Here is a 16,170-nt window from a genome sequence, read left to right as displayed (position 1 = left end):
CTTGTTCCAAAACAATGAACAACTACCTCCTTAACTGTGGCTCTCGTGCTAAAAGAAACAAAGAAAAAAAAGTGTAGTATCCTAAGAGGGGAGCACAGATTTGAACAGGTGAAAGACAACAGAACTGAGGTGGGGAAATGCCAAGATATGGAGAGTTTCAAATACCCATTTACAAGCAAACACACACCTAATTTTACTTGTCATCACTGTCCTAGACAATTTATGTTCCATTGTCCTATCAATTTATGGAATTCTGGTTTCTTATCAGTCAAATAAGGGGACGGGACTAGAATGACCTCCAAACATCCTACTGCATCTACAAATCCAGTGGTTTTATTTATCCCTTTGTGAAACAAACGCGGCACTTCCGATCGTTTAATTTATTGAAATATAATCTTGTAGCATGTATTTGTCTACTGAGCTCACTCCTGGCTTCATTTTCTCTTTCCTACTCTCATCTTCTCTTTTCTCCTGTTTTCTCCATTTACTTATTTTCTTTTGTACTTTATCTTCTTCCATGTATCCAGATAAGATGCCTTAAATACATTCTAGTTCAAAGTAAGGTATACATTGAATAAATCATACTTTATAAAGGTTATTAACATGAAAGACCTATGCCAAGATCACAAGTTTCCTTGGCATGAATAAAATGCTAGAAAGAAAAATAGTTCCAGAATAACTAACTGAATAACTATACAAGATTCAATACACGGGCCCTTGAAAAAGGAAGGAAAACATTAAAAGTCATGGTAAAAACAGCAATTACTTTTGCACCAACCTAATATGTTAAAGATCACTCTAGGCCACTGCCCTCAAATTACAACAGGAGCAGATGACTCTCAGGACCTGCAGACACTGGCCCAAGGTCACCCAGCTAGTTAGGGGTAAATGATGCTAGAAGCAGAACACAGATCTCCTGACTCCTGGATCCATACTCTTTTACCAAACAAGCCCCAATTTGATACCTCCTCCTGAGAATTTGCTACTGTGTCCCAGAGAACAAAAAATAAAAAGGACATCCCTTGGAAAGAACAAGCTTCGACAGCAGAAAAATTAAGAGATGGCAAAAAGAAATACTTCAGAGGACTAAGAAGAAGGAATGAGGACAGACATATTGGCTATAAATAATTTGCACCTTGTAACAATCTTCAGTTCATGCAATTACCTGTCACTCACTGATGTTTTATCTTCTCCCTTCTTCTGGTAACAGGACCTACAGTAACTCTATGCAAAATATTTAACTGTATTTACCTTCACAGTCTTCCCTGGAACATTCAGGTCTTTGCCACAAGTGTACAGATACTAGCATGTCCTACTCCTTTATTCATGGACCTTCTTGAAGTTGACATGTAATCTAAATAATAAAATCTTGCCTTTAGGAAGTGGTCAGTGAGACAGAAAGACATAGGTTTTTCAGATCATCAAGCAGGTAATCAGAGAGTAGATGTAGATTATGACACCATTTTTGTAAAAAACATATATGTATGCATGTATGTACATACACATCTATGCATATTTACATATATAGGAAAAATTGGAAAAGGCTCCTATTAGCATGTTTACAGCAGTTATTTTGGGGTGGTAGGACGCTGGGTGATTGAAATTTCTCTTCCATTTTTTACCTGTTTGCAATTTCCTATTGTTCTACAATAAAAATGGATTGCTGAGGGGCAGGAGAGGGAGAGAATAAAAACAAAAAGTAGTGGTCTGTGAAAGTGAAATGTAAGTGTACTTAGAGCCTTCGCAGACGGAAGCATCTCCTAGGTTTCAGGCATGCCCTTCTCAGGGAGCAGTAATTCTTGCCGCTATGAGGGGTACTGGAAAGAAGATTTATGGGGAGAGGTTAGAGGAATAGGAATCAGCCAAGCTTGGAAAGGAAGCCTGATCACAAGCTCCTACCCAGGTGATCACCAGCTGCAACCAACTCACTTCCGACCACAGAGCATAAGGACAGGGGTCCAAGGGAAAAGGAGAGACTCAGTGCAGGAACAAGGAAGACCTTCCCCACAGGGTAGCTAAGCCTTGGGCCGGGTGATTAAGAGACAGGACTTTGCTCTAGGGCCTTTTGGATAGAGGATAGATTTTTCATTGCTTGTCCGAGGTAGTTGATAAGCAGCCTTCCTGAAGGCTCAGGTTTGCTACCCTTTGCAAGACATTGAATCATCATTCTCTGATGGGGCAATGTGGTCTGCTGAAAAGAGTCCCAGTCGAGTCAGGAGCAAGCCAACATCGCCTTAGTGTAGCTTTAAAAAGGACTGAGATTTATTGAGGACCAAGTATGTTTCAGGCACTATACTGGATATTTTACATATAACATCTTTAATCCAAAAGAACCTATACAGTAGGCATTATCATCATCCCATTTTACACCCATGGAACCTGAGGCACAGTGAGCTCAAGATAAGGTGAATGGCAGAGCTGGGATTCATTCACCCAGGTTGGTGGAATTCCAGAGCATGTGTTCTTTCTCCCAGCACCAGCAGGTGCAAAGGTATGGAGGGATGAAGCTGCCCAGAGTGCTGGTAGAACGGCAGCTGCTCAACCTGTCTTGTCTATGATACATGGTGGCTGGGGCGAGATCAAAAGCCAGTTAGTAAACGAGTGAAGGAAGACTGAAGCCAGAGTGTTCCTGGAAGTCACCAAGGTGCACAAGACCTGGGAATGAGGAGGTCAGGTTGGACTGGGAGAAGCTAGGGAAGTCAGCTGGAAAGCCCATGCAGAGTTCAAGTGAGAGATAAGACAGTTACATCCGTGATGTGGAAAGAGGGGAGCAATTCAAAAGACAGCAGATAATTTCAGCAGGACTTGGTGATGGGTCAGGCTGAAGGGGTGAAGACAATGGAAGGGATGAAGATGACTCCACAGCTTATAGTGCAGATCACTAGGAAGACAACAATTCTATTAAATAAAACTGGAGATCCGGGAAGAGAGAGTGTAAGGAGCAAAGGAGAGATGATGAGATCTATTCTGGACATGCTAAGTTTGAGTTAACTGAGACACCGCCAGATGGAGTCTCAGCTGGAAATGCTGGTTTAGCGCTCAAGAGAGGCTGCAGTAGGAAGGAAGGCTCTGAGTCATCAATGTTAAGTGGTGGCTGAGGTCTCCAGAATGAATGAGGCTGGTCCAGAGAGTATGCAGACCGAAAGGAGCCAACACTGGCTCCCCCTACACCAGTGCCATGACCTGGCAAAGGTCCCCAAGCCTACCCTCAAGCACTGTGACCCTGTCCAATCCCCTCCCTTCTCTGAGCTTCAAGTCTATAAAACAGAGTGCTGGACTAGATCTCTAGGGACCCTTCTTCTCTAACATTCAACCACTTGTGATTGACAGAATGCCGGCTCAGGATCAAGAAGGATGCTTGGTGCTGAATTGACACCTGGCATAACAAGCAAGTCTCCGACTTTCCAGTGGGAAAAACAGACACATAAATAAGTCCTCTCGATATGCTGTGATTAACGGCTACCATAAAGGCAAGAGCACAATGGAGCATGAGGGAGCCCTGAGTAGAATTGCCTGTTTGGGGGGATTCCAGCAAAGGCCTTCAGAGGCGAAATTTGATCTTGGTCTTAAAGAACTGATAGAAGTTTTCTAAGTAAAGGCAAGGCCATGTGCAAAGGCACAGCAAAGTGAATGCACATGAAATACTTGGGGAATCGTTTGGCTCAGTGAGCTTGAGCGGAGAGGGGGTGTGGGGCTTCAAGATGGAGAGCAGGGCCTTCACTGGCCCACTAAGGAGTTTACCATATGCCAGAGTAAATAACAGGAAACGAATAGGGGTTCTCAAATATAGGAACATCAGGATTAGAGAGCTGAGTGCAAGAAAAGGACCACCACACCCCCTAATAGCTGGTATTTACAAGGCTTTCTCTCATCATGACCTGACAGGAAAGCAGGTGATGTTACAAGGCTCTTCTCCAACATGTAGACTTTGTGATAACTTTTTTAAAAATAACGACTTAAATATGATGGTGCATTTGAACGGAAATGCTAAACATGGCTAATTATTCACAGAATCACTCAGAAAAAGAGAGAGTTTAGGTGCATCTCATCCTAGAGCAAACCACTTCCAATTACTTGGGAATGAATCTGGAGATCCTAAGGCTTCCCGGGAAGGTCAAAGCCACTCCTAGCACTTGGTAGGAAAAAGATGAGTGCCAGAAGCTGAGACTTTTTTCTCCAGCAAATCAGGATGTTCAAAACCTAACGTTACTCATTCCCTACAATCTATCCACTTGATTCTTGCATGCAATATCATCAACTGTGATTGTATTTTAAGGAAGGCCTGGCATCTCCTGACTTCTCTACAAAAATCCAGTCTCCCAATCAATAGTTTTAAACCTTGCTGCCAAAGAGATGCTTCTTTCCTCCCTCTGATCCCCATCCTCAAGCTTTCTTAGCACTCACTGTATTTTCAAAATTTCTCACTGCTTTGCTCTCACACTCCAGAGAGTCCAAAAAAATTGCCAAAAGGTTCATCATCCTTTCAAAACCCTATTTACTTCTTACTGTGTCTTGAACTTTTCTGAGGAAGAAAAGCAGGGGCAGAACAGAGGTGCAAGAGCAGAGAGCTTGGCCGGGAGAGATGCAGATGCTAAACAGTGCATTGTGCATGGTGGTTTCTGCCTCTGAGCCTCAGCGTCCACAAAGCTCTGCCCTCTGGGATCCTAGGACACTTCTGTGTTCCTGCCTCTCCGACATCCTCTTGCACTGGCTCACTTTTTCCTGTGTGTCCTCCCGCTCACTACATGTTCCAGGCCCCTAAAACCCACACTAGCCTCACCCCACAGGAAACACACCTCCTCAAGCCCTTAATCGTGCCCCAGGGGCCAAAGGCTTCCGCTCTCAGGTTTCTGGAAAGCAGCCCTCCACCCTCCCTCTGCAGTTCTCTCCTGACTTGGCTATTTGGTTTCCCTTCGCATTTCAAGCTTCTAAACAGACGGGATGGTTTTTAGACTCCACCTTATTTTTGTTCTCCTTCTTGTTCCCAACGGGCCACTGATAATACCTCAGCAAGGCCTTTTATGTGGTTAGCAAGCAAACAACGGCTAAAATGACTGTGGGTTTGAGGAATCCAAGGAAAATGGAAATACAAGAACGTCAAACATGTCTTGTTCCTTGGGAGGATTCAGCTCACCCTTAGTGTATGTAGATAAACACGCTCTTCATGTTGGGCAGAGAAATCCAAATATGGAAACTCTGATTGCTACCATATCTGTGAAAAGCAGAGACACTGTTGTCCTGGCTTCCTCCGATAACTTTTCAAGACAGAAGAGATGTTCTAGAAAGCTCAGATTCAAACCGTGAAAAGCAACATTTATCATCCTGTTCCTCCATCCTTTTCCATCCTACAAAGGCCAAACTGGATAATATGCATTATTCAATGACTTAAAGCCTCTCAAGTTTCCATTTGGCTTTACTATCCCACTTAAGGAACACAGTCACTGTCAGAGGTCAAAGCTCATTAGTGCTGGAACCTAAAGCCAATGCCCTTGAGATAGAAAATGGAGCTCTAGACAAGGCCTTTCTGGCTCTGGCTGATTCATTATGATTTCTGGGTTCTAGGCAGGACAGGGCTCACAAACTCCAGATCATACTTGCTATGAAAAGAAACCTGGCCTGCGAATGGGATCCAAGGAATGCAAAAGTGAAACTTGGCCCATGCAGAAGAATGTCCAATACTCATAAATTCAGACAAACCAGTGGTATCTGAGAATGACCATGACTCCTTAAGAGTTGAAATGATTGCAAGGGTAGAGAAGGTGATGTAAGAGAACCGTGGAAGAATTCTAGAGATGAGCCCAACCTTTTCTCAGATCCATGGACTAACGATTAGAGATTATTTACTCCAATTGCCTCATTACACAAATGAAAGAGCAACTCTGAGAGGGAAAATGAGTGTAAAAAAACTCCATTGCTAGCTGGTGTAGTGGCACACCTGTAGTCCCAGCTACTCGGGAGACTAAGATAAGAGGATCGCTTGAGCCCAGGAGTTTGGGGCAACAGTGACCTGTGATCAGGCCACTGCACTACAGCCTGGGCAACAGATCAAGACCCTGTCTCTAAAAAGATAAGTTTTTAAAAAAAAATAAAAACCCCATTGTGGCCAGGCATGGTGGCTCACACCTGTAATCCCAGCACTTTGGGAGGCCGAGGCGGGCGGATCTCTTGAGGTCAGGTGTTCAAGACCAGCCTGGCCAACATGGTGACATGTATTTCTCTACTAAACATACAAAAATTATCCAGGTGTGGTGGCAGGTGCATGTAATCCCAGCTACTCGGGAGGCTGAGGCAGGAGAATCACTTGAACACGGGAGGCAAAGGTAGCATTGCGCCGAGATCATGCCACTGCACTCCAGCCTGGGCCCTGGGTGGCAGAGCAAGACTTCGTCTCAAACAAACAAACAAACAAAAACCATTGCTCATAGAAATTCTGAAATTAAAACCCAATGGCCCTTCTTCCTTGCCTGCTTTCTCACTATCAATGACCATGGAGAGGTTCATACCCTTCCAGGCATCAGTACAAAGACTGAGGAGTCCACAGGGCAGACAGTAGGTAACAGGCATTGTCCCTCAAAAGCAGGATGAAGGTCAGGTTTGCCTCTGGCACCTGGCACTACACTGGCAACACCCCATCCCAGTTTCCACAGATCTGCTCCCAGGAGAGCTTAGGTGGTCACATATGTTTGTCTGTACATCTCCTCTCCACTGCTTAAACCACTGTCCTGGCTGGATGAAAGGGACAGAAAGCACTAGAAGTGACATGGAGTGGAAATTATTGGCGTTACTCAGAGAAACATTTGAATTCCTCTTATACTAAACTCGTATCCTTATATCTTATGCCAAAACAGACATACACACACACACACACACACACACACACACTTTTCCTCTGAAGGAAAAGACAGAATAATGTAGAGAAATGCTTCTCAAGCTTCATATGCATATGAAGCACCCAGCCCAGGGATCTTGTTAAAATGTGTATTCTGATTCGGTAGTTAAAATGAGATCCTGTATTTCTAATGAATTCCCTGGCAATGTCAATGATGCCGGTATAAGAACCACACTCTGAGTAGCAAAGGGTAGATGTTACAAAAGCTTAGAATCAAACAAATTTGAGTTTCAGTTCTGGTTCTACCATTGAAGACTTTCGTGATTTGGGGCTGTTTCCCTAACTTCACTATGCCTCCATTTAATCATCTATAAAATGGAAATAATAATACTTAAGAAGCACTTGATGATTACATAAGTTAATGATGTAACACTGTTAACACATTGCTTGGCAAATAATAAGACTTAATAAACGTCAGTTCCTGGCTGTCTCTAAGATTCATGAAGGCAAGATGATGGACTGACTCGCTGCCCAAACCACAATAGCTAGAACATAGTAGGTGCTCAATGGATGTTTGGTGAATGGATGAATGCATGTATAATACACCCAAATAAAATATCAGTATTTATACACTCCCTTGATTCTGTGGCTTTTCTGCAAAAAAAAAACACAAAACATTTAGAACACCAAGACACTGTCACCAGTTACAAACCATAATCTCATAAAATCAAATTCAACATTAACCATCACGTTTAACCACTGAGAGACATATAACTTGTGGTGGCTATATATACTTGAGAAAATGTCTAAACTGTAAATAAATAAAGACAACATTAGTCTGGAATCTGTATGTCATAAAGATAAATTACTGCCTTGCTTATTTATGGGCTGTCTGAATGCAGATGTTACGAAAAACTTAATTCTAAAACTAAGTTCATTTCCAAACCACACATGGAACTGCAAAGAGAGACAAAACAAACCACGGGAAGCGAGACTACACTTAAAAGGGCCGTTGGGGCCGGAGTACCTTCTCTCATAAATGCACACACTTGCTCAGGAAAAAATAGAAGCAAAAGAATTGTTAACAAATGGCAGAGCTTAATCTTTTAAATCAAAGGCAGACAAGTGAATTCATCCCAAATTTTTCAACAATCTATCTTCGGGCCTCTTATAAAGTAAGTGGCATAATCTGAACAGATTCCATTTCCAGGGAGGCGCTATGTAAGGTATGCAGCAAGAAGAGAATACCATTGCCACCTACAGACAGAAGTGGCACTCCCTTTGCAAGAGATGGCCAATCATATTTTAATGTGGAAAAAAAAAAAAACTCAACCAAGTCACCTCCCTCGAACCTCTTCCAAACCAACACATCACATTACTTCATTTAGAATTACTTTCAAGTCATACAATCATCTCTAGGCATTATGCCTCTTCATTATCATCATCCTATTTCTAATTTCCCAGAAACACTGTGCCATTCAACTATCTACTTATATGCTCTTTGAGAGCCAAAGAGAATGCAAGCCAACGAATTCAGGCACACAAAGGCATCAGCGTGAAAGTATAAATCTGCTTACCTGATATGAATGGGACCACCCGGAATATATCTGACAATCTGCTGTTAACTGGTTCATATGGGGAATCCTCCAACAGATCATTTCCTAAAAACAACAGAAAGATTGGGCTCAGATCAGAAAAACAGATATATTTCAAGCAGGTTTTTGCTGCTGAATCTGAATTCTAATTATGTTATGATTGTGTAACAAAAAGACGCTGAAACTTTGAAAGATTTCAAATGCATCTCTTTCGCTATGGTTATTTCTTTTCATTCCCCTGCCTTTGTTGTCCTTGTTCTCCCCAGAGTGCCATGAAAATATTGGAGAACAACCCAGCCTGATCTTGCCAGAAAACTCTCCCACTCTTTGCAAAGGAATAGAAATCAGAGAGGAAAGAGCTGGTGACGTCACGAGCCCCGCTTGCCTCCAGGAGCCAATGGAAGAAAGGTGACCCAGGAAAGACCCTTATTTCTGCTTGCTCCCAAAACCTGGCATACAGTTGGAAAGCAGGTACCATGGCTATTAAACAGCCCACCTCTGAAACAGGTTTTCATTAATAGACTCTGGAGGAAGTGACCCAGTGCTGACAGGTCAAATCTGTATAATACAAATCTCCAGTGTGAGTCTCAGTCGAGAATGAACACACAAGATGTTTGTGTTAGGTTTGCAAATATGAGCCCCCTCTGGCTTACGAGGACCAAAACATTCCCATTGGACTGGATGGTTGTGACAAGTGGATCTTTCTCTCCCTGAGCTACTTCTGTGATAACCAAGGTTGAACCACACCAGCTGGTTCAAGACTCAGCTAATCTAAGATGACAAATGGTTTTTCACACATCTGCCTTTGATCATGTTTGGTGGGGAGGGTGAAGATAGAATGGATTCTCCTGGACCTTTTACAATACTTTATCTTACATCAGAGCAGGTTAAAGGGAACAAGACAGGGGGAAAGTCCAGACCAGATGCAGGGCAAGCCTTCCTGTTATTATTCCGAGGCCAGGGAAAGCCCCAGGCTGGCTCTCCTTGGAAAGAAGTTGTGGGTTCCTTGGGGCCCTTTAGTGGGATCCTCCTCCCATGCTCCGACCAGGTTTCAGAGAGGTCAGCGGGGTCCCGGGGTGGCCCTCCCCCCAGCCCCCGACCTCCTCATGGGTTTTCCAACAACCAGGCCCAACAATGCTGGTCAGCCCAGCAAACACCAGCTGCCGCTGTCCCTGGGGGCCAATGAAAGGTCCTCACTCTGCAGCTGGGGAGAAGTGAGTGGAGGATGAGATCAGCTCGCCCGGGGACGAAGGGCCCCCCTGCCTTCGGGGAGGGACACGGGGTGGGGTGGGGAGGTTCCACGCGTACCCTGCAGGCTCTGGTACATGCTCCAGTAAATGCGCAGGCAGTTCTTCTCCTTCTTCATACCCCGCTTGCAGCGGCAGTTGTAGAGCGACTTCTGCTTCAGGGCCTCCATGGCGCTGCGGCACTCATCCTTGGCCTCTAGGCCGGATGCCAGGCTGAAGTTGGTCTCCTTGCCCGCCACGCACTGCCTCAGCGTGCGGTACTTGGTGCTGCAGCTCTGCTCCTTCAGGCACTGATCACTGGCTTTCACGCAATCCAGGCGGTCTCCGCCGCTCACTTCCGCAGACAGGAGCAAGTCTGCGGGGCAGAGGGGAGGGAGCCTGAGTGCGGCGGGCGGGGACCCCGGCCGCCCCTGCTCCGGGTGAGGGCGCGCGCCCAGGTCAGGGATGCTTGACTAGCCTTCGGGGGCGCCCTGCTCTGGGAGCGGGTCCACCTCTCGACCATCCGGGAGTCCATTTTCCCGCCCCCTGGAACTCCAGCTCCTCTCCCCTCCTCCCGGGCCCGCAAGGAAGGGTGGCGCAGGCTCAGCCCGCGGGGCTTCAAGGGTTTGCTCCAGAGCCTGCGCTGCCCACCGTGCACGTCGGCCCTCCGCCCCGGGGCATCCTGGCCTGAGCAACGACCCGGGCTCCTGGGCCACCCCCGGCTCCAGCCACCAGCTCGCCCGGCTAAAACTCAGGCGCTTTCCGAGGAGAAGTGAGGCGGCGGACTGGGCACCCGGCGCGCGCTGGGCGCGGGGCAGGCCAGCCGTGGTCAGCGGTCCGCCGGGCGGAGAGCGCCCAGAAGCTACTCGGGAAAAACTTTTCTCTTCCAAGTTTGCTCTCCCGGCCACAATGCTCCCCAACTCCACCTGCCTGCCGCGGCTCCGCGAGCTCCCAGAGACTCTCTGGGGGTGCAGGGCCCTGGGCTGGAGGGTTCCTTAGTCCCCCGCCAAGCTGGGTCATTAAAAACCACAGGAAATCAAAACCAAGCCCGAAAATCTTCGGGCAGCGCCGCGCCGCCACCGCCTCCCTAACCTGGGGAATCGCGATCCCCTTCCCCAAAACGAAACTTCTTCCTTCCACATCCACCACACCCGCGCCCCAATTTTGGTGCGGAGGGCGGGGTGGGCTGCTGCAAGCGACCCTAGGAAAGACTCAGCGGGTAAGAAAGCCCACGGCCGGCCTCGACTTACCCAAGAGCGGCAGCGCGAAGTACAGGGTCGCCAGGAACATGGTGACGGCGCGGGGCTGGTCCCCGCCCCCCCAAAAAAATCCCGAGCCGCCGCTGGGTCTTGCCGAGGGAGCTCAGCATGCAGCGATTCCCGGACAGCTGTGCTGTTCTGGCCGCCCAAAGTTCAGCTCCATCCAGCGAAAGAGGAAACTCCGGGTCTGGCAGCCGCCACCGCCGCCGGCGACTCAGCTCTGGGATGGCGAGGGCGGGAGGTGGTTCCGCTTTTAGGGGTTCAGGTCCGACCCAACCTGGAAGGGAGGGCGCGCTTTGAGATGAGAGCGGAGAGCGCCGGAGACTCCCCGCACCCCAGAACCCTCTCCCCTCCCCCATTCCCGCCTTTGGGGACTTTCCAACGCCGGGGTGAGGACCCACCCCCACCCAGGTCGGGGTGCATGTGCGTGTATTTCAGGGGCCGCTGCCACGGGGATGGGGGTGAGGGCTGGAGAGGTCTGAAGAGGGTTCCTAAAGTCCAAGGAGGTGTCTGTTGGGTTCAACCCGAGACGCTGAACGCAAGCAAATCAATAAATAAACGGTACTTTCCGAGCGCCGCGAGCGGAGCCTGCAGCCCTCGGTGGCGGCGGCGGCAGCTCCCTAGCCAGCCCTGGCGCCGAAAGAGCCGCTTCTCCCGGGAAGTTGGCCTCCCCCTCCTCGCGTCAGCCAGCGAGCTCGCTCGGCCGCCGGCCCTCCCCACTCCGATCGCCAATCCCTAGCCCCTGTCGCCGCCCTCCCTCTCCCCCGGACTCCTCTCCCTCCAGAGGCCGCCAAGCCAGGGGGAACCGATGTCCCGACTGGGGCTGAAACCTGGTTCCTGCGCCGCTACCCTCCGCGCGTCCTCGGCTCCCTCCTGGGCGTCCGCTCCTCTCACACCCTCGCCCGGTGCCAGGGACTCGGGCGCTGCCGCACCCCAGCCCAGGGCGAGCGCGCCGGCCCGCAGTCCCCGCGCGCCCCGGCAGGTGCAACCCGGCGCCACGAGCGCCCCCCGGGCCCTAAAGTTGGGAGACGCCTGCAAAACGGAAAGGGGTGGCCAGGGGAGGGGGGAAGAAGGAGTGGGGAAGAGGGACGGGAAGCGGCAATGGGTTCCCAAACAGAACGAAAAAAACTCCAAATGCCACCAACCTGGACTCAACCGACCGCGTCCAGCTGCGGCGAGAAGCCAGTTTGTTTATTTAATTATTTATTCTTTCGGGGGAATGGTGTCCCCGCCCCCTCCTTCCCTTTCCGGGCGCACTTTATCTGCGCTAGGAAAAAAAAAACCAAACAAACAAAAAGAAAAAAAAATAGATGCGGTAATCTTCGAGAGCTCGAAGGGCCGAGTTGGGCCAGGACGATTTCCGAGCAGAGCCCTCGGCTCGGATGCTCGTTAGGGATGTTAGTGGTTATTGGAAGCGGCGCGGGGAATGGCGTGTTCCGAGCCCAGATTTCTTCTGGCCAGAGGACCCTCGGCCTGCTCCTGCTCCCGCCGCCCCGCAGCTCCAGCCCTCTCCTAAGCTCGCCCGCCAGGCAGCCGCAGCTGCACACGCCCGCTTGCGGTGGGACCCGCCGCCGGACCCGCACGCGCGCACAGGACACGCAGCGTTCTGCAGCCGGCCGCGGGTGCTGCCAGACACTTTCTCTCTCTCTCTCTCTCTCTCTCTCTCTCTCTCTCTCACACACACACACACACACACACACACACACACACACACGGGCACAAGGGCTCTTTCTTCTTAGGGCAATCGAGCCAGACCCTTCTTCGGAAAACAAAGTTTTCCCCCACGTCACTAGTGGCTGTGATTCAAGACTTGGTGCGTTCAAGACACACTCAGACCCAGGACGCCGGAGCGGCGATCTTGGGATGCGCCCACCCGTTCGTCCGCGCCAGCGCCAGCGCGTGAACACTCACACTCACACGCACATATGCACACGCAGTCTCTACCTCTCTCCTCGAGCCCCGACAAGGAGACAAAAGCGGAGCCCCCAGCCCACTGAATTTAAACCCGGCCAGACCTGGCTTTAGGAAATTTATAAGCTGACCTCCATCTTGGCTGTTTCGAGAGTAAATTAACAACAACAACAAAAAGCCTGACGTGTGCACAGCCCTTCGCTCCAACCCCTGGGACCGCTGGTTCCCTGTCGTGCTGCTCACCCCCCGCCCCCCACCCCGACACACGCTCCCCTTCCCGCACGCCGGGGGGCGCCCGGGGCACCGAAGTCTACACTGGGTCCGGAGACCGGTCTAGGAGCCAGCCCGCAGTGCTCGGGATCTTTGCTGATGTCCAAGTTCATCTCTCGGGGAGACCGAGTTTGAATCAAATCTGTGTGCGCCCAGCTGTCAAATCTGCAAACCTATCACGCCAGACAATGGGCCGCCGCTGAGGACAGAGAAGAATGGCTCATTTTGATCGAGGGGGGTTAATTGAAAAGGGCACGGGCTTTGGTTGAAGTTTGAAGCCCGGGTGTCAGGGCGGGGAGAAAAGGAGGAAGGAGGAGGGTTGGGCCGCTCTCCATTCAACCACACATCAGCCAGGCGCGCCCCTCGGCTGCAGCGGCTGCTTGCAGGCGGGCTGCACATTGTGTGGAATCGCCAAAGAGGGTCTGCGCCTCGGGGCGCGCCCCAAACCCGAGGGACATCCTACGGATCCGCACTCCTCTTGTGCTGTACGCGTGTTCCTCCAGGTAGGTATGAGGAGACGGACGCCCTCATCAGACACCCCTCCTCCAACACACACACACCCATAGCCACACCATTCAGGGATCCTCTAGTTCAGTGTATCAGTTTACACTTGGTTGTTGAGTAAACAAAGCAAACATATGTCACATTTTCGCGACAGATGGTTCAAACCAAGGGCTACTTGAGTTCTCTCTCTCTAATAGTCTAAGTTACAGGCTGAACTAAGCAGAAATGTAATTAAGTCATCTGATCAGTTTCTTCGACTTAAAATGTTTTCCCATATTTTCACAAACAAACCACATAAACCCTGGGGATGTGGTTTCAGGGAAACGAGGGCTGAATATGAACTAAGACTTTGTGTGAAGACTCCGTTTCTCCCCCGGTCACCCCAAACAGAAAACCCTCTTTCATTGTTCCATTTCGTAAGTGGAGGAGAATGTCTTCTTTTGGAAAATCAGTAACTGGAATTTCAATTTTCAATAGAGGGACTAGTGCTTATCGGTGCTGACTACTTGGGATAGTTGGATTACAATGAGGTTTAAGACATCATCAACATCTTTTGTAAATGTTCTTTGTTGAGAAATGACTTCATGTTACCCTATATATTCCACAGAATTCTTTTGAATCAAATTTTAACAGGGTGGGGGAAGGGTGAACTAAAAGCTCTCCAAATGTAGAATATGGGACTTCTTTTTAAAATACAGATGATCTCCAACTTATGATGCTTCTACTTATATTTTTAGACTTTACCATGGTGCAAAAGCCATATACATTCAGTAGAAACCATATTTTGACTATGGACCATACAATCATTCTGTTTTTCACTGTCAGTTCAGTATTGAATAAGTTTCATGAGATAGTCAACACTTTACTATAAAATAGTTTTGTGTTAGATAATTTTCCCCAACTGCCAGCTAATGTAAGTGTTTTGAGCATGTTTAAGGTAGGCTAGGCTAGGCTGTGAGGCTTGGTAGTTTAAGTGTATTAAATGCATTTTTAACCTATGATATTTTCAACTTATGATGAGTTTATCAGGGCATAAGCCTCATTGGAAGTCAAGGAGCATCTGTATTTTTAGCTTCAATAATGTATTTCTGAACCATTCACTCACACTTGTCCTTATTAAGTTTGTGCTGCTGATGAATACAGAGCTTTGTTTTTAAAAAGGTAACAATAAACCCCCAGAGGCTGTAACTGTGTTGTCCAATACAATAGTCACTAGCCATGTGGCTATGTCAATGAAATTAATTAAAATTAAATAAAAGAAAAATGCAGTTCCTCAGTAGCATTAACCATATTTCAAGTGATCAATAGCTACATGTGGCTGGTGGCTACCATATTGGACAACACAGATATAGAACATTTCAGTCATTGCAGCAAGCTCTAGTGGACAGCGCTACCCTATAATGTTGGTGTGGAATTAATGTGGTATATATATATATATATATGTATATATAAAATAAAGTTTTTAGAATAGTAGAATAGTGCCTAGAGTGCTTACTTCATAAGCAGCAGCAGTAGTGGGGGTTGTAGTTGGAAGGATAGTGATAACGATGATGATGATGTTGATAACGATGATGATGATGTTGATAAAGATGATGATGCCTTGTTAGTCTCTTCTGGAAGTCAAAGAATCCATGAAGACACAGCCCACTTCTGGTATGTCAGGATGAGATCAGCAGGCAAAGAAGCCAAGGAGTAGGAGAACCGGTATGTCAAAAGCTGATCTTCCAAGGAGAGCTGTGAACAGAAAGATATGGCCCATACTGTAGCCTAAGACTTCTTGTAGTAGGAGCTAATAAAAATAATAATTAAAAAAATCACTGCTTTACAACTACATCCATTAACTTTTCTTTTTCTTTCTTTTTTTTTGAGACAGAGTCTCGAACTGTCGCCTGGGCTGGAGTGCAGTGGCGTGATCTCAGCTCGCTACAACCTCCGCCTCCTGGGTTCAAGCAATTCTCCTGTCTCAGCCTCCTAAGTAGCTGGGATTACAGGCACCCACCACCACACTCAACTAATTTTTTTGTGTTTTTAGTAGAGACGGGGTTTCAGTATGTTGGCCAGGCTGGTCTCAAACTCCTGACCTTGTGATCCACCCACCTCAGCCTCCCAAAGTGCTGGGATTACAGGCGTGAGCCACCGTGCCCGGCCTACATCCACTAACTTCTAAAGGTGAGAGAAACACATGGCCAGAAAGCCCTTGGAATATCAAAGAGAGAAAAGCACTGTGACTTAATGTATTAATATCATCTCTGTTTCCTTGGAGCTTATCTGTTCCTGTGTGTATGGGACTGATCTCAGGATGAAAGGTGACATCAAAGTATCAAGTATTATTAATAATTATGAAGATTCATGTAATCCTCTGTGACATGTTTGCTCAGCAGAAAATTGGTTTTAATGCCACAAAATTAGGTTCAATCCACCCATAAGCAAGTGAAGTGAGCAATTGTCTGGCATTTCTTGAAGTAAGTGTGTTTTCATAAGTTAACAGATGAGTCAGGATGAGAATGACAGTTTTATTCCATGCAGCATTTTGTCTGTTTCTCTCATTGCCTTCCTTGGCCCTTCATTTTGTAAAA

General features: G+C 47.8%; 1 protein-coding gene across 5 annotated transcripts in view; it reads right to left on the bottom strand.

Annotated features, from left to right (window-relative positions):
- Positions 1–13,049, bottom strand: part of GFRA1 (GDNF family receptor alpha 1) — a 216,669-nt gene extending 203,620 nt beyond the window's left edge. Inside the window, exons 1-4 of one of the 5 annotated variants that reach the window (XM_063617393.1) lie at positions 12,925–13,049; positions 10,901–11,186; positions 9,733–10,026; positions 8,407–8,490 (exon numbers count right to left, since the gene is read on the bottom strand). In XM_063617393.1, the coding sequence (XP_063473463.1) occupies positions 8,407–8,490; positions 9,733–10,026; positions 10,901–10,940 (418 nt within the window). In that variant the 5' untranslated portion in view covers positions 10,941–11,186; positions 12,925–13,049. Of the gene's footprint in view, positions 1–8,406; positions 8,491–9,732; positions 10,027–10,900; positions 11,187–11,474; positions 11,582–11,739; positions 11,995–12,054; positions 12,487–12,924 lie in introns of those variants that run through there. The other 4 variants (XM_055248192.2, XM_063617391.1, XM_063617384.1 and 1 more) reach the window with 4 other exon arrangements.
- Between the last annotated feature and the right edge of the window lie 3,121 nt (positions 13,050–16,170).

Source organism: Symphalangus syndactylus, chromosome 2 (genome assembly GCF_028878055.3).
Source record: "Symphalangus syndactylus isolate Jambi chromosome 2, NHGRI_mSymSyn1-v2.1_pri, whole genome shotgun sequence".
Taxonomy (NCBI): Eukaryota; Metazoa; Chordata; class Mammalia; order Primates; family Hylobatidae; genus Symphalangus; species Symphalangus syndactylus.
Note: the sequence above shows the minus strand (reverse complement) of the source record. Positions and strands in the feature narration are given on the sequence as shown.